We start from the raw sequence: 27,184 nt of genomic DNA, 5'->3' as shown, positions 1-27,184 counted from the left end.
GCTGCCTCAGTTTACATAACAGCAACTGCATTTCAAGAGTAATTTGCTGTTTGTAGTGCGTTATGTTCTGAGGATGTGATTACGTGTTGTACAATTGCAATTTTTTTCTTTCATATGATTTCTTTCTTTCATTCCTTTTATTTCTTTGTAAAATTAAACTCCTCAATGAAAATTTCTCAAAAAGGCAGCATCTAGTTAGTTTATGCAAACCAAAATAGCATTATTTTATTTATTACGGCTTAATCTCCTAATACATTAATGATCCTATTGTAAGATTGAATAGTTATGATTGCAAATCATTTTCCTTCGTCCAGTGTGTCAGACCCTTGTATTTCTATGTACTTTCCCCTTTTTAAGAAGTATTAATACTAATGTCACAAATAACATGGGATTCCAATTCTCAGCCATTCCAAAATTTAAAATTACACTTTTAGCTAGTTCAACATGCATAAAAAATAAATCCTTTTTTTTTTATCAAATGAACATTTTATTTCAAGAAACAAAGCAATAGTAACAAACAGGATACAGTTTGAAACAGGAAAACCACCTAACCAATGATCATGTATAAACATTTACATACATATGAACATATGATTTAGGAGCAGGAGTACGCCATTCAGTCCTCGAGCCTACTTTGCCATTTGATAAGCTTGTGGCTGATCTGATTGTGGCCTCAACTCTACTTTCTTGTCTACCCACTTTGACCCTCTTGTTGAGCAAAAATATATCTTGCTCACCCTTAAAAATATTCAACGACCCTGCCTCCAATGCTCTCTGAGGAAGAGAATTCCACAGACTGACTACTGTCTGAAAGAAAAAATTTCTCCTCATCTCTGTCTTAAATGGAAGATCCCTTATTTTTAAATTGTGCCCCCTAGTTGTAGTCTCTCCCACAAAGGGAAACATCCTCTCCGCATCCACCCTGCCAAGTACGCTCAAGATCTGATATGTTTCAATAAAATCACTTTTCATTCATTGCGATCTCAGCAATGCCCTGTATAATGTTTTATATTCCATTCCCCTTGCAATAAAATACAACGTTCCATTTGCCTTCCTAATCACCAGCTGGACCTGCATACTAACTTTTTTATGATTCATGTACCAGGACATCCAGATTTCTCTGTACTGCAGACTCCTGTAATCTCTCTCTCTTTAAATAATATGCTGCCTTTTTTATTCTTTCTGCCAAAGTGGACAAGTTCATATTTTCCCAAATTGCACTCCATCTGTCAAATGTTTGCCCACTCACTTAACCTATCTATGTACCTTTGCAGAATCCTTATGTCCTCTTCATAAGTTACTTTCTTACCTATCTTTGTGTCATCAGCAAATTTAGCAATCATACGTTTGGTTCCTTCATTCAAGTCATTGATATAAATTGTAAATAGTTGGGGCCCCAGCACTGATCCCTATGGCACTCCACTTGTCACATCTTGCCAACCCAAAAATGACCCATTTACACTTACCCCCTGTTTCCTGTTAGCTAACCAATCCTCTACCCATGCTAATATGTTACCCCCCCCCCCGCCTCTTATTTTACATAGTGACCTTTGATGTGACACCTTGTCAAATGCCTTCTGGAAATTCAAGTGCTGCACATCCACAGGTTCCACTTTATCCGTGTTGATTTTTACTTCCTCAAAGAACTCCAATAAATTAGCCAAGCATGATTTCCCTTTCACAAAACCACCTTGACTCTGCCTGAGTGCATTGAGATTTCCTAAGTGCCCCACTATAACCTCCTTAATAATAGGTTCCAGCAATTTCCATACAATAGATGTTAAGTTAACCGGCCTGTAGTTTCCTGCTTGTAGTCTCTCTCCTACTTGCTGTGCGTGGTGGTGGTAGAATTGGTTGAAACAGGGCCGCGACGTGAACGCTTCTACCTTGCACCAGTGCACTTGCTCTTTGCTATTCCACTGCCGAATACGCCTGCCCTGCATGGGAAAGATCTACTCATGCTAAGAAGATAGATGCTGTTCTGAATGCAAGCTGCCGACTTATCACAGGTTGTTTAAAACCAACAAACACCAACAGTCCATGTATATCCTGGTGGGTATCGCTCCCCCTGATATAAGAAGAATGGTAGCCAGCAAGAAAGAGCGACTCCGTCAATCATCAGATGGGAGGCACCCTCCACATGGTCATACACCTACACCCAGCCACCTAAAGTTAAGGAAGAGCTTCATGAACAGTGTTGTTCCATTATAATCAACCCCATCTGAAGCCCGCATCGCCTTGTGAAAAGACCAGCTCGCCAGTCTCGAACAACCCCCAGCAATGGAAATTCTACCGGATGAAAGCCTTCCCCCAGGAGCTAATTGTAACTGGGCAACCTGGAAGTGCCTTAACAGACTTAGGACTGGTGTAGGTTCGTTCAAAGGTGTCACTAAGCAAATGGGGATATATAACCAGCCTGACAACTTGTGAATGTGGAACTGAGCCACAGACTATGCAACATCTCCTGCAATGCCTATCGCTAGAGGAACCCTGCACTGTTGCTGATCTTGCCGAATTCAACAACAAGGTGCAAAAATGTGTCCAGTTCTGGTTGGGCCATGTATAGACTCTAACAACTAGGACTGGTGTAGGTTCGTTCAAAGGTGTCACTAAGCAAATGGGGATATAACCAGCCTGACAACTGTGGAACTGAGCCACTGGTTTGGTACTCCTTTCTTGACTAGAGTCATATTTGCTATTTTCCAGCAGCCACTTTTTTAAGACCCCTGGATGAAGTCCGTCAAGACCTGGGACTTCTCAACTTTTAATTCTAATATTTTTCTCAGTATCCTTTCCCTTGGGATTGTAATTGTTCAAAGTTTCCCCCCTCCCTTTCGCCTCCCGATTCATAGTTATTTCTGGGATGTTATTTGTATTCTCTTCAGTGAAGGCAGACACAAAATATCTGTTCAAGTCATCTGCCATTTCCTTATTTTCCATTATTAGTTCCCCATTCTTACTCTCTGGAGGACCAACTTTAATTTTTGTTTTTAATCATTAGTAAAGATGGCAGGGCAAATGATATGTTTCAACTGCAGAATATGGGAATTTCTATAGAAACCCGTTGAAACTCTTACTATCAATTTTTATATTTCCAGCTAGCTTTATCTTATACTCTAATTTTGCCCTCCTTATTAATCTTTTTGTTATTCTTTGCAGTTCTTTATATTCTGTCCAATCTTCTGACCTGGCACTCATCTTTGCGGAATTATACGTTTTTTCTTTCAATTTGATACTATCTTTAACGATTTTAGTTAGCCACGGATGGTGTGTCCTACCCTTAGAGTCTTTCTTTCTCACTGGAATGTATCTTTTCTGAGTATTCTGAAATATCTCCTTAAATGCCTGCCTTTGCATCTCTGCTGACCTATCCCTTAACCTAATCTCTGTTTATTTTAGTCAACTCTGTCTTCATGCCCTCATAATTGTCCTTATTTAAGTTTAAAACATAAGTCTTAGATCCATTCTTCACCCCCTCAAACGGAATGTGAAATTCAGTCATATTATGATCACTGCTACCTAGGGACATCTTAACTATGAGATCATTAATTAAGCCTGCCTCATTGCACATTATTGGATCTAGTGTAGCCTGCTCTCTGGTGGCGTTGAAATGTGCTGCTCTCTGAAACTGTTCCACAAACATTCTTATGAACTATCTTCCAGGTTACTTTTGCCAATCTGATTTGTCCAATCTATGTGTATAAAAATCACCCAGATTAATGCTGTACCTTTCTCATAAGCCCCCATTATTTCTTCCTATATACCCTGTCCTACAGCGTGTGGTTACTGTTAGGGGTCCTATAAACCACAAGTGACTTGTTACCTTTACTATTTCTCATCTTTACCCAAACTGATTCTACATTTTAATCTCCAGAACTAAGTTCATCTCCCTCTATTGTACCAATGTCATCCTTAATTAACAGAGCTGTCCCTATACCTTTTTCTAGCTTCCTGTCCTTCCTAAATGTCATGTACCCTTGAATATTGAGGTTCCAGTCATTGTCATCCTGCAGCTATGTTTCTGTAACAGCTATCAGATCATACATATTTATTTCTATTTGTGCTGTCAATTCATCTGTTTTGTTATGAATGGTATGTGCATTCAGCTACAGAGCCTTTAGTTCCTTTAGCCTTTAGTAACCTCTGGCCTTATCTGCTGGTGCGCTCTTGGGTCAATGCACCCTGTCCTTCCTGCCACACTCGGATCATTATTTCCCTTATTCCCACCTTGCTCTTTTGCCTTGCCATCTCTATTTAATTTATCACATCTTCCCAAACATAATCCCTCACCCCCACTTTTTAGTTTAAAGCCCTCTCTACTACCCTAGTTATGTGACTCACCAGAGCACTTGTCCCAGCACAGTTCAGATGAAGACCATCCTGACATTACATCTCTCACTTTCTCCAGTACTGGTACCAGTGCCTTATGAATAAACCCATTTCTCCCACAACAAACTTTGAGCCAAGCATTTATCTCTCTAGTCTGAATTACCAGTTTGCTTGTGGATCAGGTAGTGGTCCAGAGATTATTACCTTTTAAGTTCTGCTTTTTAATTTATCCCCTAGCTGCTCCCATGGTAGGACCTCTTCCTTGTTTTACCTATGTAGTTGGTACCTATGTGGACCACATCCACTGGACCTTCCCCCTCTCACTGCAAGTTCCTCTCCAGCCCCAAGCAGATATCCGAAACCCTGACATCGGGCAGGCAACACAGCGACTGGACTCCTGCTCTCGGCTGCAGAGCTCTGTGTCTATGCTCCTGACTATACTGTTGTCCCCAACTACCACTACATTCCTATTAACTCCCCCTGCTTGAATGGCCTCCTGTACCATGGTGTCATGGTCAGTTTACTCACCTGTCCGGCAAGCACCACCTTCACCCACACGGGCCGCAAGAACCTTGAACCTGTTGGGCAATTGCAAAGGCTGAGGCTCCTCCACTTCTACCTTGTGGACCCCCAAAGCTGCCTCATTCACAGTCACAACCTCCTGTTCCTGACCACTGGCCAAATCAGAAGACCCTTTTCTAAAGGATGTGACTGCCTCCTGATACAGAAAGTGTTCCAGGTAACTTCTCCCCTCCCTGATGCATCGTAGTGTCTGCAGCTCGGCTTCCAGCTCAATGACGGAGCCAAAGTTCCTCAAGCCGCGATGCTTACTGCAGATATGTTTGCCCTGGATCACCCCGGGGTCCAGAAATTCCCATATTCTGCAGTTGAAACACATCATCTGCCATCTTTATTATGTATTAATTAATTTATTTATGATTAATAAACACTGCTACTACCATAACCTTTACCACTGCTAGTAAACGTTACTGCAACTAATAAAACCTTGCAACAAGTAAAACCTTACAATTGCTAATAAATTACAAGAGTTTTGAAGATAAATGAGCAAAATATTTACCAAACAATCACCTAGCTGTTTTCCTGCGGTCACACTTGATTTCTCTCAGATAAAAGCAAAATACTGCAGATTCTGGAAATTTGAAACAAAAACAGAAAATGCTAGAAAAACTCAACAGGCCTGGCAGCATCTGTGGAGAGAGAAACAGAGTTAATGTTTCGAGTCCACTCTGTTTCTCTCTCCACAGATCTGCCAGACCTGCTGAGTTTTTACAACATTTCCTGTTTTTATTTGATTTCTCTCAGAACGTGGCCACTTTGCTCTGGAGCCACAGACTGGACCGGATTGGATAGCGTGGTGGTTACTTTCTCTGGGCCCTCTTTTTGCTCGCTCTTCAATTTCCCACAGTATACTCCATCTGCCACGTTTTTGCCCACCCACTTAATCTATCTGTGTCCCTTTGCAGACTCCTTATGCCTTCTTCACAGCCTACTTGCCTACCTATCTTTGTGTCATCAGCAAATTTAGCAACCATACATTCCATTCCTTATCAAAAAAAAATAGACATTGATCTATATCAATCATTGATATAGATTGTAAATAGTTGAAGCCCCAGCACTGATCCCTACGGCACTCCGCTAGTTACAGCTTGTCAACCAGAAAATGACTCATCTCTAAAATTTTAATATGCTTTCAATTACAAATTAAAAATTCATACAATTAATGGTCAGAAGATAGGGGAGATGGTCCCTGCGTGTTGCCAAACTTTTTGAGAAGAGGCTGAGATGGAAGTGATCATGGGCTCAACACTTGCCATGTCCAGTTATTGTAGGAGTAGTAATCGATAAAACAAGCAATTATTTTATTTCCAAATCAGTAGAGTATAATTCTAAGACTATCCTGCTGAAGTTTCAGATTTCTCTGATCAAACGGCACCTTGAACACTGCATTCTGTTCTGGTCACAAAAGCTTGAGGGAAACACCTAGAACAGTGCCTTGTAGCTGATCCCCAATATCAACAGGATGTATCAGGAGAAAAGGTTAGAAAAACTCAGACTCTAGCTTTGAAAGAAAACAAATGTGAGAGGACTTCATCAAAGTTTATAAAATATAAATTTAAGAGCAAGCTAGATGTTCTGATGGGATTACTGTAAGTTTCTGTGGAAAGATGAGCTAGATGGGATGACTGTCTTTCATGACCTCGACTTAGCTGTATGATCAAGTGAGTCCTTGAGCTATGCAAAGCAGGGGATTCCAACCTGTCAATGTCAAGGTTCAAATTTAACTTATGACCACTTGGTGAAATACCTGAAACTGAGTGGCCAAACTTCAATGAGAAATAATTCCTTAATGACGTGAGAGTGGGGTGAAAATGTAGCATGAGCACAAATTTTAAATAGCTTTCAATTAAAGGATCACCAATCTGCGTATTAACTGCTGATAATGAAGCTACAACATAGATACAGTACCTCCAATATCTAGTTCAAAATTGCTCCAGCAGATGGCAGCTAGGCTAAAGACTATGTCTTTACAGTGATTGAACCATAGCTCCTGGGCACAGTTTTCCAATAGGAAAAGCTGCAAATGCTGGAATTCTGGAACAAATACCAAACGTGCTGGAGATAAACAGTCGGCTTAATGATGCACTGGACTCCACCAACATCATGGAGCGTTTATAAAAAGTAAGCAACAGATTTAGCTAAATTTAGCTGTACCATAGGGTCATTCTTTGAAAACGCCTCAGTTAAAAAAAATTGGTATATGCAAAATCGTTCAGACTGTGCAAACTGAGTACATTGTTTTTCTATAAAGCTTGCTCTTCCCCTATAAAGCTTCTGTTTCAATCATTAGGTAAGAAGCTGTTGCTGGATACTGTTGAGGGGAATGGCCTCTCATGGGAAAGCAGCAACAGCCAAATTCGTTGCACCACGGTTGGCTCTGCTGCACAGGGGAGGAGTAAAAAGCGTGGGAATGTAATAGTTGTAGGGGATTCAATTGTAAGGGAAATAGACAGGCGTTTCTGCGGCCGCAAACAAGACTCCAGGATGGTGTGTTGCCTCCTTGGTGCTAGGGTCAAGGATGTCTCAGAGCGGCTACAGGGCATTCTGAAGGGGGAGGGTGAACAGCCAGTGGTCGTGGTACACATTGGTACAAACGACATAGGTAAAAAAAGGGATAAGGTCCTAAAAGCTAGAATATAGGGAGTTAGGAAGGAAGTTGAAAAGTAGGACCTCAAAGCTAGCGATCTTAGGATTACTACCAGTGCCACGTGCTAGTCAGAGTAGAAATAGCAGGATGAATCTGATGAATACGTGGCTGAAGGGATGGTGTGAGGGGGAGGGTTTCAGATTCCTGGGACATTGGGACCGATTCTGGGGGAGGTGGAACCAGTACAAACTGGACAGATTACACCTGGGCAGGACCGGTACTGATGTCATAGGGGGAATATTTGCCAGAGTGGTTGGAGAGGGTTTAAACTAAAATGGCAGGAGGATGGGAATCTATGCAAGGAGTCAGAGGAGGGGGAATCAAGGACAAGAACAAAAGACAGAAAGGGGAATAAGAAAAGTGATGGGCAGAGAAATCAAGGGTAAGAATCAAACAGGGCCTCAATGAAAAATAGTGAGAACGGGACAAGCAATGTTAAAAAGACAAGCCTTAAGGCTTTGTGCCTTAACGCAAGGAGCATTGGTAATAAAGTGAATGAATTAACCACGCAAATAGATGTAAACAGGTATGATATAGTCGGGATTACGGAGACATGGCTGCAGGGTGACCAGGGATTGGAGCTGAACATGCAGGGGTATTCAATACTTAGGAGGGACAGACAAAAAGGAAAAGACGGTGGAGTTGCATTGCTGGCTAAAGAGGAAATTAACGCAATAATGAGGCAAGATATTAGCTCTGACGATGTGGAATCTGTATAGGTAGAGCTGAGAAACACTAAGGAGCAAAAAACGTTACTGGGGGTTGTATATAGACCCCCAAACTGTAGTAGTGATGTTGGGAATGGAAATTAGAGACACTTCCAATAAAGGAACATCTGTAATTATGGGTGACTTTAATCTGCATATAGACTGAGCAAATCAAATTAATAACAATACTGTAGAGGAGGAATTCCTGAAGTGTATACGAGATGGTTTTCTGCACCAATACATTGAGGAACCAACTAGAGATCAGGCCATCCAGACTGGATATTGTGTAATGAGAAAGAAATAACTGGCAATCTAGTTGTGAGGCCCTTGGGGATGAGCGACCTTAATATGATAGAATTCTTCATCAAGATGGAGAGTGACTTAGTTGATTCTGAGACTCGGGTCCTGAATTTTAATAAAGGAAACTACGATGGTATGAGGCGCGAGTTGGCTATGATGGATTGGGAAACGTTACTTAAAGGGATGACGGTGGATAAACAATGGCAAACATTCAAAGAGCGCATGGGTGAACTGCAGCAATTGTTTATTCCTGTCTGGCCCAAAAATAAAACAGGAAAGTTGGCCAAACCATGGCTTACAAGGGAAATTAGAGATAGTATTAGATCCAAGGAAGTGGCATACAAATTGGCCGGAAAAAACAACAGACCTGAGGATTGGGAGCAGTTTAGATTTCAGCAAAGGAGGACCGAGGGATTGATTAAGAAGGGGAAAATAGAGTACGAGAGTAAGCTTGCGGGGAACATAAAAACTGACTGTAAAAGTTTCTATAGTTATGTGAAGAGAAAAAGATTGGTGAAGACAAATGTAGGTCCCTTACAGTCAGAAACAGGGGAATTTATAATGGGGAACAAAGAAATGGCTGACCATCTAAATACATACTTTGGTTCTGTCTTCACAAAGGAGGACACAAATAACATACTAGAAATGTTGGGAAACACAGGGTTTAGTGAGAGGGAGGAACTGAAAGAAATCAGTATTAGTTGGGAAATAGTGTTGGGGAAATTGATGGGATTGAAGGCCGATAAATCCCCAGGGCCTGATAATCTACATTCCAGAGTACTTAAGGAAGTGGCCCTAGAAATAATGGATGCATTGGTGGACATCTTCCGAGATTCTATAGACTCTGGAACAGTTCTTACAGATTGGAGGGTAGCTAATGTAACCCCACTATTTAAAAAGGGAGGTAGAGAGAAAACAGGGAATTATAGACCAGTCAGCCTGACGTTGGTAGTGGGGAAATTCTAGAGTCCATTATAAAAGATTTAATAGCTGAGCACATGGAAAACAGTGGCAGAATCGGACAGAGTCAGCATGGATTTACGAAAGGAAAATCATGCTTGACAAATCTACTAGAACTTTTCGAGGGACCCCAGCTATTCACAATATATATTAATGATTTAGATGAGGGAGCTAAATGTAATATCTCCAAATTTGCAGATGACCCAAAGCTGTGTGGGAGAGTGAGCTGTGAGGAAGATGCAAAGATGCTTCAGTGTGATTTGGACAAGCTGAGTGAGTGGGCAAATGCATGGCAGATGCAGTATAATGTGGATAAATGTGAGATTATCCACTTTGGTAGCAGAAACAGGAAGGCAGATTATTACCTGAATGGCTATAAATTGAGAGAAGGGAATATGCAATGAGACCTGGGTGTCCTTGTACACCAGTCGCTGAAGGTAAGCATGCAGGTGCTGCAGGTGGTAAAGAAGGCAAATGGTATGTTGGCCTTCATAGCGAGAGGATTGGAGTACAGGAGCAGGGATGTCTTGCTGCAATTATACAGGGCCTTGGTGAGACCACACCTGGAATATTGTGTGCAGTTTTGGTCTCCTTATCTGAGGAAGGATGTTCTTACTACAGAGTGCAGCGAAGGTTTACCTGGCTGATTCCTGGGATGGCGGGACTGACATATGAGGAGAGATTGAGTCAGTTAGGAATATATTCGCTGGAGTTCAGAAGAATGAGTGGGGATCTCATAGAAACCTATAAAATTCTCACAGGACTAGACAGGTTAGATGCAGGAAGGATGTTCCTGATAGTGGGGGAGTCCAGAACCAGGGGTCACAGTCTTAGGATACGGGGCAGACCATTTAGGACTAAGATGAGGAGAAATTTCTTCGCCCAGAGAGTGGTGAGCCTGTGGAATTCGCCACCACAGAAAGTAGTTGAGGCCAAAACATTGTATGTTTTCAAGAAGGAGTTAGATATAGCTCTTGGGGCAAAAGGGATCAAAGGATATGGGGAGAAAGCGGGAGCAGGCTATTGAGTTGGATGATCAGCCATGATCATAATGAATGGCGGAGCAGGCTCGAAGGGCCGAATAGCCTACTCCTGCTCCTATTTTCTATGTTTCTAAACTGGGCAATAAAGGTAGGAGTTTACCAGCTTTGAGGAAAAATGTATTAATAATAGATTCAGGGTATGAATGGTAAGTGGAAAATGTCTGAAAATTGGATACTTTCAGTGGCTGGAAGTGCATACATGAATATCGTGTTTTCAAAGGGTTTGGATGACAGAACCAGAAAAAAAACATGCCATAAATGCCATAAATTTGACCATTAGTTTGATAAGAAACTGGCATACACCACAATGATTTGACATATTAATAACCATTATAACTCTATCTGGATTGTGGCTTTCCTGTATATTCAATGGAGACAAGCTATTTGTTTTGTTGTGAAATTCCATCAGCCATGGTAATTGTTCAGCAAATGAGTAAGAGTGGAGCAGACCAACCAGTTAAATATGATCATGTGAAGGAGATCAGTCAATTTGAATCAGATGCAACGCATGTGAATCCATGACAACAAACGGTTTCCATGTTTCAAAAGCTGTGTATGTTTTGCAGCTTTAGTAATTGTTAAATATACAGTTTTAGTTTCCCTTTATGCCAGTTTGAATTTCAAAAGGTCTGGCAGTTATAATTTCACAGGGAATCACTGCTCCTCGGTTTTTCCTGTTCCATTGTGAGAAAATAAATGATTCAGAATCAGTCACATTGATAAAGATGAGCAATGGAATAAAATTGATTATTTTGCCATTGTAGTTTTCTGTCAAGGAAATGTTTATAATCTTTTGTAAAGAAGGGACAGAAGGATACAGCCACTGTAAATACATTTCTCCCAAAAAAACATTGTGGATGGAGACTGTCTCTGAACCATCAGGAAAATTTGAGGTTCAGCCCTCAACCTGTGCTGAGTTAATTGACCTAATTGATTGGGTGGCAGGGACCCTACAGTTGCCCTCAGTGCTCTAGATTTCTACTCCTGGTTTCTGCACAGCAATTCCTGGCCTAAATGTGTATGGATGCCATGTTGTGGTTGAAAACTACTGCTCCTCACATGAATAATGTTCCACTTGGGTAGAGTACCAGGAGACTAGCATCACCTTTGCAACATTCCACTGATGCCACATCCTCAATGAGAGAGATAATGGTGAATTAGACGAAGGTTAAAATGGCGTGGGTTAGGTTAACACATTTGTTAGGCAAATCCAATTCAACCATTCTTAAATTGTGAGATGAAAGTTATTGTGCTGCAATTCAAACTTCTGTGGCATTGCATGCAGGAGGTCAAGACCGTGTGTAGTATTTGAGACAAGCACCATTACAGGATGGGAGATTAACTGGACAGGGGAAGGGAAGTAGGTTGGTGGTGATGCGCATGGGAGAAGGAGAAGAACAAAGGGCGAGAAGGGGGTTATGGACAGGAACGAAGAGGAAAAATGACAGGGAGATGAGGATGATAAGGAAAGGAGGGTGGAAGGGGAGACAGATGGGTGGGGGAGTAGGATGAGCAAGAAGAGGAATGGGGAGGGTAAGCTAAAGGTGAGGGAGAGCTCACCTTCCCAATCACTGGACTGATTTACCTATTGCACAGCTGGAAATGGGAGCTATTATTATGCATATGTAGGGCTGGAGCGAGACAATGGTTCAAGTCCAATTTCATCCTTGTTGAATAGCATTAGTCCTACTTTTCTTCCGGGTGCCAGAGCAGGTACCAAGGCAGAAAATTATTTTATATGGATGGGGTCAAAAGATATGCCTAATGGGGTAGTTCACGATCATGTTTTTTTTTCAGTGGTTACAGTACAAATTTTCTTGCAGATTGTGGGAAAATAGCAGTGAGTCACAATTATTTGTAATGTAGAAGGGGGCAGGTCCAATTTTATTCTCTGGCAGTGGTAGGGGTTCCAGTTGTCCTGTTTTGGGGGCAGCCAAGGCTAGGTTTTCGTTTTAGGTGGGAGAGATGCCATGATTGGATCATACCTACTTATTTTTCTATTGCTGGGTAAGATTATATGGTTTTGATTCTGATCAAAAGCAATGACCCCTCTAAGCTGCTTGGCTGTGCACAAACCGTAAGTTCCTGAGTGTGTGCTGCCATGCAAAAACATTTAAAGGGGTCAAACACGTGAATTGCTTGCACCCTCCAATGGAAGATTAAAAGCCATGTTAGCTAACAGGTAATTAGAATGAAAGAAGGTTCTTCTGGAGAATAAATCACGGCATGGACCAGTTAGGATGAATGGCCTGTTTCTGTGGTACATGTCCTCTATAAAATGTCAGAGACAGTATAGTTTATTGGTGGTTGTTGATGCAGTAATCTCTTCATTTGTTTCTTTGATGGCAGGATTTGACAGAAGCTTTACTGATGGCTATCATCAAGAAACTGAAGGCTGAGCAAACAACCCTTGATGGTAACTGTCTTCAGGCACTTTCTCGAGTTTATGTTGCAATCTGCCGACAACAAGGAGATCTTGAAAGAGCTCGCCTCCTTTCTTACAGTATCTTAAAGGAAGGTAAATTTATGAATCTGAATTGCATACATGCTGATGTAAAATAAACTAATGGAACTGTTATTCTGGATCCCCTAGTGCAATTGAAACTGATATTAATCTGATATCCTTCAATAAGTAAAAACTGTACTACTTAAATGCATTTTTTATTATTTTATGGGATGCAGGCATTGTTGGCTAGGCTGGCATTTATTGCCCATCCGCTTTGCCCTTGGGAAGACTGGTGAGCCACCTTCTTGAACTTCTGTAATCTGTGTTGTTCCAGGATTTTGACCCAACAACAGTGAAGGAGTAACAATATAGTTCCAAGTTAGGGTTGTTATGACGTGACAGGTAATATGTGCCAGGTGGACCAAATCCACAAGGGAAACTTGGCCACGCTATTACAACGGTTTTGCAATTTGTATTTATTACAACAAGATTTGTGCACTGAATTCAGAAGTAGTGCATCACCCAATACCTCTAGTGATTTTAAAAATTAAATTAAAACATTTATTAACATAAGAAAAGAATTCAAACACAGACATAAATTACAGTTACTTAATATTATAACAAATCCCAAAAATTCCTAATTAACCTGACTCCCAACTACACACCCCATTTACGGCAACAGTCCAAATAGATTTTAAATTTAAATAAGCAATCCAGCAAGGTTACCACAGCACCCACTCGATAGTGAAATTCCAAAGACTTTTCAACATAACTTTAGTTACTGGACACAGCAAACTCCTGCAAAAGTGGCTAGCGGCTTTTCCCAAGACTGCTTTACACGGTGTACCTTTCAATATGTTACACAGCCACTCCCTACATAGCCTTCCGTTCTTCTTTATATATGTTTCTCTTTCTTTAATGTGTAAAATCCCATTGTTCTACATGTCTTTTGAAATTTACCTTTCCCATAATAAAAAAATCTTTCATGTTATCAAAATAGCCTCTTTCCTTTTGGGAAAAACAAACACATTAACCTTGCCCTATTTATCTTGTGAGTTGTAAAACACCCTACCATCCCTTCGAAAATCAAACAATCCCTTCACTTATCTAAAAATGCAAGTTTCATTCACACCTTATCTGTGGAACCCTCATCCTAGCTTATCTATTAGCATTTCAAATGCCTTTTACACCTAACTCTTTTGATAATTTTAACCTTATCTGACTCTAATTCAATTAAATCAGTCACACAGACAGAACTATCTACACTCACAACCATAAACCTACCTTACAATATCCAACAATACTGCTATGAAAAATATGATAGTTTCGTAACAGGGTGATGTGTGGATTGGAGGGGAACTTGCAGGTGGTGGTATTCCCATTCACCTGATGCCCTTGTTCTTTGAGGTGGATTTGGAAGGTGCTTCTGAAAAAGTCTTGATAGGTTTCTGCAATGTATCGTGCAGATGCATCTAGGAACCCATGATGTGCCCTGGGCCAGCAGCAGAATTGTTTTCCATCATAACCTGTAACTTCATGGTCCAACATATCCCTCACTCAATCATTACCATCAAGTCAGGGGTCCAATCCTGGTTCAATGAGGAGTGTAGGAGACCAAGTAAAGAGCAGCACCAGCCATACCTAAAAGTGAGATGCCAACCCGGTGAAGGTACAATACAGCGCTACATGCATGCTAAACGGAAACTGCATACCATAGTCACAAGTGATGTGCGCGTTCAGATACAGAGCCTTTAACTTTGTCCTTTTGCCATTTTTGCAACCCCTGGCCTTATCTGCTGGTGTACTCTTAAGTTTGTGTACTCCTGCCACACTTTGGAATTCATTAACCAAATCGCTATCCTGCTCTATTAGTTCATTGTTTCCCTTTGATTTACCATATCTTCTCTTATATGATCCCTTCCCCCCATTATTTAGCTTAAAGCCCTCTGTACCGCCCTAGTTATTCAACTCGCCAGGACACTGGTCCCAGCACGGTTCAGGTGAAGTCCATCTCAACAGTACAGCCCCCATGTTCCCCAGTACTGGTGCCAGTGCCCCATGAATCAAAACCCATTTCTCCCACACCAATCTTTGAGCCACATGTCCATCTTTCTAATCTTATTTACCCGATGCCAATTTGCTTGTGGCTAAAGTAATAATCCAGAGATTATTACCTTTGTGGTTCTGATCTTTAATTTAGCCCCTAGCTGCTCATACTCCCTAAGAAGAACGTCTTTCCTAGTCTTACCTATGTTGTTGGTACCTACGTGGACCATGACGACTGGATCCCCCCCCTCCCAATGCAAATTCCTCTCCAGCCTTGAGCAAATGTCTCATACGCTGGCATTGGGCCGACAACACAGCCTTCCAGACTCTCGCTCCTGGCTGCAAAAACTGTGTTTATCCCGCTGACTATAGTATCTCCTACTACCATTACTTTCCTATTTATTTACCCCCGACTTGAATGGTTTCCTACACCACAGTACCATGGTTGTTTGCTCACCCATTTTGCAGCCCCTGCTTTCAGTCATACAAGCTGCAACAACCTCAAACCTGGTGGGCAATTGCAAGGGCTGAGGCTCCTCCACTTCTACCTTCTGGATCCCCTTACTGCCTCACTCGCAGACACACACTCCTGTCACTTACCAAATCGGATGACCCTGTCCTAAAGGGTGTGACTGCCTTCTGGAACGAAGTTTCCCGGTAACTTTCCCCCTCCCTGATCCATCGCAGTGCCTGTAGCCCAGCCTCCAGCTCATTGACTCTGAGTCAAATTTCCTCTAGCTACTTTGCAGATGTGGTTGCCTTGGATTACACTGGCATCCAAAAGACCCCACATACTGCAGCTGCAACTCATCACCTGCCCTGCCAACCAAATTGTGTGTTAATTAATTTAATTTTCTTAAAATTAATAAAATCTACTACTATTAAGCTATACTACCACTAGTAAACCTTACTACAACTAATACAACCTTACAATTACTAATAAATTACCCGATGAGAAAAATACTCACCAACCAATCACTGAACTGTTTCCCTGTGACGTCACACTTGTTTTTCTCAGAACACGGTCGGTCCGTGACTGGCTGCTCTCATTGCTCTTTTATACTGTGTCTCTACCACTGTCCTTATGCTCTTTTGCACCATGTCTTAGCCGCTCTCCTCGCACTCTTTTAAACTGTATTTCCGTCGCCCTCATGCTTTCCTGCATCTCAGCTGCTCTCCTTATGCTCTTTTATCCTGGATCTCCACTGCTCTCCTCGTGCTCTTTTATACTGTGTCTTGGCCACTCTCCTCACACCCTTTTATACCTTATCCCCACTCCTCGTGCTCTTCTATACTGTGCTCCGCCGCTCTCCTTGCAGTATTTTATCTTGTGTCTCTGTCTCCCACCTCGCGCTCTTTTATCCTTGGTCTCGGTTGCTCTCATCAAGTTCTTTTATGCAAGGGCATTGCTTGGCAAGTAACATTCGTGTCACACAAGTGCCAGGCAATGACCATCTCCAACAAAAGAGAACCTGACCATTTTCCCTTGAGATTCAACAGCATTACCATCGCTGAATGCCCCACCATTGACCAGAAACTTAACTATGCTTGCTATATTAATACAGTGGCTTCAAGAACAGGTTAAAGGCTGGGAGTTCTACAGTGAGTAGCTCACCTACTGTCTCTCCAAAGTCTGTGCAGCATCTACAAGGCACAAGTTGGGAGCATGATGGAATGCTCTCCACTTACCTGGATGAGTGCAGCTCAACAACGCTCAAGAAGCTCAACACCATCCAGGACAAAGCCGCCTGCTTGATTGGCACCCCATCCACCATCTTAAACATTCTTTCCCTTCACCAATAACATAAAGAGGCAGCAATGTGCCTCTACACCTTCGACAGCACTTTCCCAACATACAGCCTCTACCACCTAGAAGGCCAAAGGCAGGACACACATGGGAGCAACACCATCTGAAAGTTTTACTCTAAGCCACACAACATCCTGACTTGAACTTGTACTGTCATTTCTTCACTGTTGCTGGTTAAAAATCCTGGAACTCCTCCCTCACAGCACTGTGGGTGTACACAGTGCAGCAGCTCACCACCACCTTCTCAAAGGCAACTGGTGTTGGCAATCAGTTTATGCTGGCCATGCCAGTGATACTTATCATTTAAAAAAAATGATAATAGACACTGCATCCACAAACCACTGGCAATTAATGAAGTGAATATTTAAAGTACTGCCTATCAAGCACCAAGTTTGAGCCCATTAATTCCATTTCCATTAACTAAGGCTTTAAGAGCTATTTTGAATACAGTTTTAATTTGTACTATGTATTAACATAAGAGCATAAGAAATGGGAGCAAGAGTAGGCCATTCAGCCCTTTGAGCCCACTCAGCCATTCAGTGAGATCATGGCTGATCTTCAACACCATTTTCTTGCACTATCCCCATATCCCTTGATGTTTTTAACATGTAGAAATCTATCAACCTCAGACTTGAACATACTCAGTGACTGAGCCTCCACTGCCCTGTGGGGCAGAGAATTCCAAAGATTCACCACCCTCTGCGTGAAGAAATTCCTCCTCAACTCGTCCTAAATGGCATGTCCTGTATTCTAGATAGAATAGGCCAGGGATTGCAAGAGCTTCATAATCATGACTCTCCTTTTGCACCCCTCCATCACCATTTTGTATTTGTAGGAATATTTATCAGCTGGCAGAAAGAAGGAAAGGGCTACATTCAATATGAAAAAATACTCTTTTTTGCAGCATCAACAGGAAAGTATATGGCCACTTTCTACCACCTCCTTTGAGCCATTGCATTTGAATGTGTGTGTTGGGGGAAAAAAGATTTGAAGAGTGGTAGAATCCAGTCTTGGAAAAGCTTTTTATTGCACTATAGGATAATTACTAGAAATTCATCAGTGGGAAATTAGCGTACAGTATTTATTTTCTTTTCGCAAATAGAATTTTTTTTCATTGCCTTAGTTTAGAACAACCAGCCACATTGCAGGACATGTCTTACGTTGGTGTGTTTAATATACTGATGGCTTGATATAGTGTTTTGGTACCTATGATTAAATTGCATTGAGTTTTACTTGACTATATCCCCTCGCCTCAGCACTGTGGGGTTGTGACCCATCCTCAGACTGCCTGAAATATCAATACAATATGTCTTGCCCCATAATTGATCGGATGTCAACTCCAATGCCGGTCTGCTAATCTTCCCTCTTTGCTGCTCAGCATGTGTCCTAAAATCCAAATCCCACTTGTGAACAACGAATGTTGCTGAACCCCTGCAAATTCAAGCAAATGAACCTAGTGCAAACCCAGCAGCATAGCATAGCACTAACTGTTCAAACTCCCAGAATCACTCTGACTCTTCCTATACTGCATAGAGTCAGACAGGGGAGGATACTACATTGTACGCTGACAAGGTGCCGAATAATGGAGAGCAAGAGACTGGCAGACCAGCACTGAAGTCAAAATACGACATTGCAACAACATTGATGTTAGGTGAGATTCATAAACACTAAATATCTTTCCCTGTAATAAATACAAGCAGCCTACAAATGCAGATGAGTGAGTCTAGACCAGAAGCAGAAATTGTGTATAATCAAAGACTTGATATTTTTAAGTTTTTGCCAGGTACCTCAGACTTTGATATATTGAGACTCCAGTATATTTCAAACAGTATCAGAAAGAATGTATACAGAACAAACATTCAATATTTTTAATTCAACTGGAATTGTTCTGTTTTATGTGGTGTGAAGCTGATGTCCAAAATTCTGCTTCTCCAAATGTCTTGTAGCACTGAACTTTGCTTGGTGTGTAGTTCTATTATGTTTCATCTCATCTGAAAATACTCTTTTTCATTGCAATTCTGTATGTGTCATATATGTTCAGGTCATAGATTTATACTGCCTTGCTCACAGCATATACCAGCCTTTCTATTTGATAATGCTATTTTTCCAGACTTTCCAGATTCAAGCAAACTGTTGTTGCTCATCTTGAGTGTTTGGCAGAACATATTTTCTACGCAAGGACCAGTTAATAAAGCTATGCAAGCTGTTGCCAAGCAACGTGCCAAAGGAGATGTTCTGAATTGTTTGAATGCATACCTCAATTGGGAAAAGGTACAGTCTGTTTATTATATTTTCAATCTTAGTGCGTTGTGGAAGTCTTTATTTGATTCGCTATAAGTAGCCAGAATCTTTCACTTTTCACAGTAGCATTTTCCTTCTTTGTTTTTTAATAGGAACAAAGATGTTGGCCAATAAATTTATCAATCAAGTAATTAGACACATATTTTTAGTTTTGGTGCAAGGAACTAGAAGGTGATATCACATTAGCTGCAGGCTGTTGTTAAGCCATCATTTTGGTGCTTTCATTGTCAGTAGCAATATAAGTGTCGTGTTGTCTGCAACTTCCCGAATTTCACTTTATTTGTAAGACTAATCATCTTTGCTAAGATAGTGTTGAAAGTAGAATTACAAATATTCCAGATCAGTCACCACAAGCATGGTAATTAAAAATGCAGAAGAAAAATAACAGACCTCTCATGGACACAAAAGCAAAATACTGCAGATTCTGGAAATTGAAAATAAAAGCAGAAAATGCTGGAAACTCTCAGCATGTCTGGCAGCATCTGTGGAGAGAGAAACAGAGTTAAAGTATCAGATCTGTGATTTTTCATCAGAATCTGTCATGGCACTGCTCATTTGTAGTCAGGGGTCTGCAGCATATTTAACTGCTGATCTAACCTGCAGTGGTAGGAAAAGGCCAGTGTAGACAAGTGCTGGTAATTGCACCTTTTTGTCACATATTGAAGTCAATCAGACAATAGTTGAAACTGCTTATAAATTTCTGGCTTCAGTAAGAAGATTCCATCAGGTAATGGTTGCCATTTTCCCTTTGCAGTTCAAAAACAATTGTCTCACATCTGTAAAAAATTGAGATGCTTTGAAGTGTGACAGATGTGTGCTGAATGCAAGATTTTTTTTAATGATATAAATCAACTTCCAACAGTATAAAATTACTGTCATGTCACAGTTGCTTATGCACATGGAATCGAGATTAAATGGACTCCTCAAGTCAAGTGGAATTAAAGGTGGGTAGAAGAGCTGTCACACATGATTAGAAGAGGTTATGGGGACAGCTTTAGCACTATGGGGATGGTAGAGCAGTGTTGGTGGAGGGAGGAAATGATGCAGAGAAAGGGAAGGCAAAACTAAGTGGGAGGAAAGGGATGGGGAGGTTGTTTGTTTTAATTTAAGGTTGCATTTTGCTCCCAGTATTGTGAGGCATGCGAATACCGCTATTTTGTCCGGCTGCAATACATTGCAGGAAGGGGCTATTTATGGACAGGATCGCTGTTTCAAAAAGGGGTAGCTAATTTGTTGGAGATGGAATTTGTTGTCATTTTGGTCTAGGGCTGGGATCCAATCTTAATGGGGTGAGAGATTGGCAGGTTAGAGTCAAATTTGTATTTTGGGAATGAGAGTGGGCCACAATTTGATCTGGTCAAGGCCCTACCAAGGGTCAGGTGGAAGAAACTTTGTTTAGGTGTAAGGGTGCCAACCCGGTTGGGGACATGTTCTGCTATCAGCTGAATGGAGGAGGAGGAATATCGAGGTCTCCATTACAGTCTGAGAGAGTTGGGGATGTGGGAAGTAAGTTTGGAAGACTGTTTTGGCTTATATGACATCAGGAGTATTTCGTTAGAGGGATACAGGGGTATGTTTTCCTGACTGAATATCTGCATTCATGGAAAGTTTCAGGAATTGGTTAGCAGGATGTGAGGTCAAGGAAGGTGAGTTAAAGTTGGAGCACTGGGTGTGATTCTGAGGAAACATTCTCTTCTGTGGCCACTATAGAGAGGGCTGTGAGAGCTGCAGTGTGGCTTCAGTTGAATCCTATTTGAAACTACATTCAGGGTAACTTTATACTGAGGTACGTATGAAAGGGAAACTATGTTGAGACTGGCCAAACTCATTTTATATAAAGCTCATTCAGGAATTGGAGCAGTGTCGCTGACTTTTTGTTGAGCACCATAATCCCACATTTGTCAAAATCAAATGGGTAGGCAAGTCACAAATATTTGCCCAAAGACACATATAGCAGAAAGACTCCCAAAGATTGCAGGTGAATTATAACGTAATGTTGCACAGCCAGAGGCCATTTGGTCTCTGGCATTTGTGCTGATTCTTTGATAGAAGTATCCAAATAATCACACCCCTCCTCTATCCCAATAGCTCTGCCTTTTTTTGTTCTCTTTGCATATTTATCCTTTCTCTCATATGTTACTTGAGTGCTTCCATCATCCTTTCCGGCAGTGTATTCCAACTCACTGCATTTAACAAAAAAATCCTCATACCACCTCTGGTTCTTTTGCTGAATACCTTAAATCCGTATCTTCTGCTTACCCACCCTCTGCCACTGGAAAAAAATTATCTTTATTTCTTTATTTAATCTATCAAAACCATTCATGATTTTGTACATTTTGGTATCGAATCTCCTTTTACAACAATCCCAGCTTCTCCAGACTCTCCACATAACTGAAGTCCCTAGTCCCTGGTACCATTCTAGTCATTTCTTTTGCATCTTCTCCAATGCCTTGACATCCTTCCTAAAGTGTGGTGCTCTGAATCAAACATAATACACCAGCTGAGGTCTAACCAGTATTTTATAAAGGTTTAGCATAATGCCGTTACTTTTGTGTTCTATTCATCAAACCAAGGATCCCATAGGTGTTCTTTTAACAGCCTTCTCTCAATTTATCTTGTCACCGTCAAAGATTTGTATGCATACCCCCCCAGGTCTCTGTTCCTGCACCCCCTTTGAATTGTACCATTTAGTTCACCTTGCCTCCCTTATTCTTTCTATCAAATTGTATCACTTTGCAATTCTCTGGTAACAACAACTTGTGTTTATATAGAGCATTTAACATTGTAAAACAAACCAAGGCACTTCACAGGAGCATATCAAGCAAAATTAGAAACAAAGCAACATGAGAAATTATGGCAGATGATCGGAAGCTTGATCAAAGAGATGGATCTTGAACGTCGTAAAGGGAGAAAGATGATGAGAGGCAGAGAGGTTCAGGGAGGGAATTTCAGAGCCTTGGTCTCTAAAAGGCCTTGGCAGTTAAAGGCACAGCAGTCAGTGATGGAATGCTTAAAATCAGGGATGTCCAAGAGGCCAGAAGTAGAACATTACAGTCATGTTGGAGGAGCCCATAAAGGCATGAAATGGCAAGACCATGGATTGACGTGAAAACAAAGATGAGGACTCCAAAATCAAGATGTTGTTCAACAGGGAGCCACAGTTGGTCAGCAAACAGTGATGGATGAAAGGGACTTGGTGCAAGTTAGGACATGTACAACAGAGTTTTGTATGACTTCAAGTTCACAGAGGGTAGAATGTGGGATGCTGGCCAGGAGTGTGTTGGAATAGTCAAGCATAGAGGTACAAAAGGCATGAATGAGGGTTTCAGCAGCAGCTGAGCTGATGATACAAAGCTGGGTGGAAATGTAAGCTGTGAAGAGGACACAGAGGCTGCAAAGAGATAGACAGGTTAAGTGAGAGGCAAACAAAATGGCAGATAGAGTATAACGTGGGGTCGTGTGAGTTTATTCATTTTGGGCATAACAATAGTAACGAATATTTTTTAAAAGGTGTCAAATTTGTAAATGTTGAGGTTCAGAGTTTTGGGTACACTCGTACAAGGAACAAAATTAGCATGCAGGTACAGCAAGCAAATGGTGGCCTTTATTGCAGGGGATTGGAGTATAGGAATAAAGAAATCTTACTAAAATTGATACAGGGTTTTGGCGAGACCACACTTGAAATGCTGTGTATAGTTTTCATCTCCAAATTTATGGAAGGATATACTTGCATTAGAGGCAGTACAGCGAAGGTTTGTTAAATTGATCCCTGGGATGAGAGGGTTGTCCTATGGCAAGAGGCAGAGTAAATTGGGCCTGTATTCCCTGGAGTTTAGAAGAATGATAGGTGATCTCATTCATACATACAGGGCTCTGAAGGGGCATGACAGGGTAGATACTGAAAGGCTGTTTCCAAAATGGCTGGAGAATCTGAAACATGGGCACAGTGTCAGGATAAAGGAATGATCATTTAGGACTGAGACGAGGAGAAATTTCTTCACTCATAGGGTTGTGAATCTTTGGAATTCTCTATCCCAGACAGTTGTGGGTGCTCCATCATTGAATATATGTAAGATTTTTGGCCTCTCGGGAAATCAAGGAATATGGTAAACAGGCAGGAAAGTGGAGTTGAAGACCATGATCACATTGAGTGACGGAGTAGGCTCGAAAGACCACGTGGTCTACTCCTGCTCCTATCTCCTGTTCTTGTGACAGGGATGGAGCCGGACAATACCAGCAAGATGAAAATCGGCAGCTTTGGTGATAAAAAGAAAAAAAAAGTTTGCATTTATAGTACCTTTAACGACCACCGAATGACTCTCTATAGCCAGTGAAGCACTTTTGAAATGCAGTCATGTTGTAATGTAGAAAATGCAACAGCCAATTTGCATACAGCAAGCTCCCACATAAAATAATGTGATAATGACCAGATAATCTGCTTTTGTAATGTTGATTGAGGCATAAATATTAGCAAGGACATTGGCAATAACTACGCTGCTCCTCTTCAAAATAATTCCATGGGTTTTTTACGTTCACCAGAGAGAGCAGGCATCTTGTGCGAAAGGCAGAACCTCCAAGAGTACCGCACTCCCCCATTGTTGCACTGGAGTGCCTGCCTTGATTTTTGTGCTTAAGTCCTGGAGTGGGACTTGAACCTGGAACCTTTGACTTGGAGGCAAGAGCGCTACCAACTAAGCCACAGCTGATTGCACAGATACTTGGTTGGAAGCTGACCTTGAATATGACAGAGGTTGTAGTATGATTCAGCCTGTCTGTTGCCAGAGGAATGGATAAAGTCACTGGTTAGATAATAGTGTCTGTGGCAGGGTCGCAGCCTTCCCAATGCTTAAGAGAAAATTTCTGCTCATCCAGTATTGGATGTCGGACAAATATGTCCAAATTTCATGTGCCACCTTGTTTGCAACTTTGTCTGTGTCCTCCTGAAGTCTTTTTACTAAATTTTTACTACATTTCTGAATTTGGTATCATCTGTAAACTTTGAAGATATTCTATGTATACCCTAGTCCAGGTCATTAACGTATATCAAAAAGAGCAGTGATCCTACTACTGACCACTGATGACCACAGCTCCAGTCTGAAAAACAATTATTCATCACTACTGTCTACTTTCTGTCCCTTAGCTAATGTTGTTTCCGTGGTGCAACTGACCCTTTAATCCCATGAGCTGTTATATTGCTAATAAGTTTATTGCGTGGTACTTTGTCAAATGCCTTTTGAAAGCCCATATACATGAACATCAACTTCACTACCCTCATCATTATTTCTTCAAAGAATGTGAACAAGTGAACCAAACATAATTTGCTTTTAACAAATCCATGCTGAATTTCATTTATTAGCTCATACTTTTCTAAATGGCAATTAGTTGTGCCGCACATTATTGCCTCTAAAAGTTTCCTCATTATTGATGTTAAGTTAATTGGCCTGTAGTTGCCAGGCTTATGCATCCCTTTTTCAAACAGGAGTGTAACATTTGCAATCCTCTGGTTCTCTGCACCACCCCTATATCCAAAGAGATTTTAGCCCGAGCCCCCACAAATTCAACCCTTACCCTACCCCCACATCAGTAACCTGGGATGCATGCCATCTGAACCAGGTGACTTTTCCACTTTGAGGACTGCCAATCTTTTAAATGCCAACTTTTGCATCTATTTTTATCCTATCCACTATCAATGTCACTACTGCCCCTTCCTTTATTGCCACATTGGCAACACCCTCATCTCTAGTGAAGACAGATGTAAAGTACTCATGTCGTACTTCAGATTTGATAAGGTATCCTTTTTTGGTCTCGAATTGGCCCCACCTTTGTGTACCTAATTGAGCCTAATTTGCTTATAAAAGACTTCTGGGTTTGCTTTATGTTACCCACTAATCTGTTCTCATACTCTGTTTTTGTCACTTTTATTCCTTTTAAGGTCTCCTCTCTACTTTTTATATTTAGTTTTGCTTTCTACTGTAATATAAACCTTACAATATCATAAGCTTCTTTTTTCTGACTCATTTTAACCTGTGTATCTTTAGTTAACCAGGGAGCTTTAGCTTTGGATGCCCTCCATTTCCCCCTCATAGAAATGTATCTGCTCTATGTCCGAACCATCTCTTCTTTGAAGGCCTCCCATTGTTCATTTACTGTTTTGACATCCAATTTTTAATTCCAATTCAACAGAGCCAGATACTTTTTTAGTTGGCCCTCCTCCAGTTAAATATTTTTATAATTGATTGTACCTTGGCCTTTTCCATAACTATTCTAAGTCTGACAATGTTATGATCACTCTTCCCCCAAATGTGCTTCCACTAAAGCATGCTGCGCTTGTCCTACTTCATTCCCCAGAATTATAACCAACACTGCTTCCTTACTTGCTGGGATAGAAATACACTGTTCAAGAAAGCTCTCTTGTACACATTTCAGGAATTCCTTCTTTTTACCCTTCCTTCATATAGTTACGGTATCAGCCTTTAATCATTAAAACAAAGGGGAGCCACAGTTGACGTTTAGATATCATCACATCAAAGAGTGAAAATGTTACCTAATCTGTTTACCTGAATTCAATCCCAATTTCCAGAGGTGAAAACATGTTGAGCTATCCACTGCTTGCCAATTTCTGTAGAGTTCATTGATGAAACTGTATCTTCAAAATACTGGAAATGTTTAATTTTTGATATTTAATTATTTGATTTTCAGAATCCACCTCTAGATGTTAGTTCTTTGGTTTCAAGTTTCCTTATAGCAATGCAGCAGAGTCCTAAAGTGAGATTCCAAATAAGTAATGAATACGGAATGGATTTTAATGGAGATATGTGGGAGCTGATTTATGCCATAGATCTGCTATGTTCTCAACAGCCATGGACATGGACACACAACTGCTTCATAAGGTACTTTACAGATAGCTTAGATTAATGAGCTCCAATACATGAAATATAAACAGAATACTATTGATTTCAAATAACCATATAACTATTTTAAGTGAATCTAACTTACGCATAGATTTTGCTACTTGATTAAATCAAAGTGATTACATAGCAATCATTATATTTTCCAAGTTGATATCGGTATACAACCCACCAGCTCCTACCAGGGCTCTAATTGCTATGAAAAGGCAAAGACTACATGGTACAGCTTGCTCCGTGGCTCAGCTTATAATTGAGCCGAGCAGTTAGCTACTTGCAGTTAGGTGCTACGGTTAGCGTCAGCACCCCAGGCTTGGACAGGATAAAAATAAGTCAACGTTCATACTTACGATTGCTATTCAGTGACATTTGCTGGACAGTACATGTATTTGGATATCCGTGGTCACTTGGGTGACAACTGAGCATTTTGAAGCCTTCAGAGGTGTAACCAGCACAAGTCAGTTTAACTAATAATTTTAATGTTTTGTCAGCATTTTCAAGGTTTCAGTCACATAGCAGCATCAAATTGAGAACTGTATTATCTGAAATGCATCTATAACATTGCCTTGCTTGTCAGCCTGGAAATCCATAATTCTATAGGGTCCTCCAGAAACTATGACAGTTTTGTTTTAATAATTGTTCATATTTATAATTTAAAATGGCTGCTCAATTCAAATTTGTGGCTAACAGCCAACCTCTCAGATAACCATAAGGAAATCAACAGCAGCTGGTTGGGCACACTGCTGCAAAATTTCCCTTTGCATGATATAACTAAGTGCATCCATTTTACTTTCAGTTCAGTGAAATGGCAAACGTGTAACAAGTTTAAGTGCTTTTCTTTGATAGTATTCCCCTGTATAATGCTATTTATATTTTTGTTGGAAAGTTTATAGTGTGCATTTTTCCGTTCTTGATGGTGGTTGATTTCTCTGTTATGATTTTCCTTTCAGGAAGGAGGTCTGGCCTGTGATGGATAAGTGGATGAAACACAGAAAAGGACAGAATAGTATTCTATACGTACGGGATGTCACAGTTGCAGGCATCATGAGACTTATTGGTAATTAACTTGACTGTATTTACCTTAGTTGAAGATCCTGCTAATCATGTAGTACTC

At 40.9% G+C, this 27,184-nt stretch overlaps 1 protein-coding gene across 1 annotated transcript in view; it reads left to right on the top strand.

The window, feature by feature from the left end:
• Positions 1-27,184, top strand: part of ice1 (KIAA0947-like (H. sapiens)) — a 96,245-nt gene that overhangs the window by 51,537 nt on the left and 17,524 nt on the right. The window contains exons 14-17 of the mRNA XM_078539096.1: positions 12,915-13,083; positions 18,975-19,135; positions 25,865-26,055; positions 27,021-27,127. Of these exons, the coding sequence (XP_078395222.1) occupies positions 12,915-13,083; positions 18,975-19,135; positions 25,865-26,055; positions 27,021-27,127 (628 nt within the window). The remainder of the gene's footprint in view (positions 1-12,914; positions 13,084-18,974; positions 19,136-25,864; positions 26,056-27,020; positions 27,128-27,184) is intronic.

The sequence above is a fragment of the Cetorhinus maximus genome, chromosome 3 (assembly GCF_964194155.1).
Source record: "Cetorhinus maximus chromosome 3, sCetMax3.hap1.1, whole genome shotgun sequence".
In the NCBI taxonomy this organism is placed as follows: Eukaryota; Metazoa; Chordata; class Chondrichthyes; order Lamniformes; family Cetorhinidae; genus Cetorhinus; species Cetorhinus maximus.
Note: the sequence above shows the minus strand (reverse complement) of the source record. Positions and strands in the feature narration are given on the sequence as shown.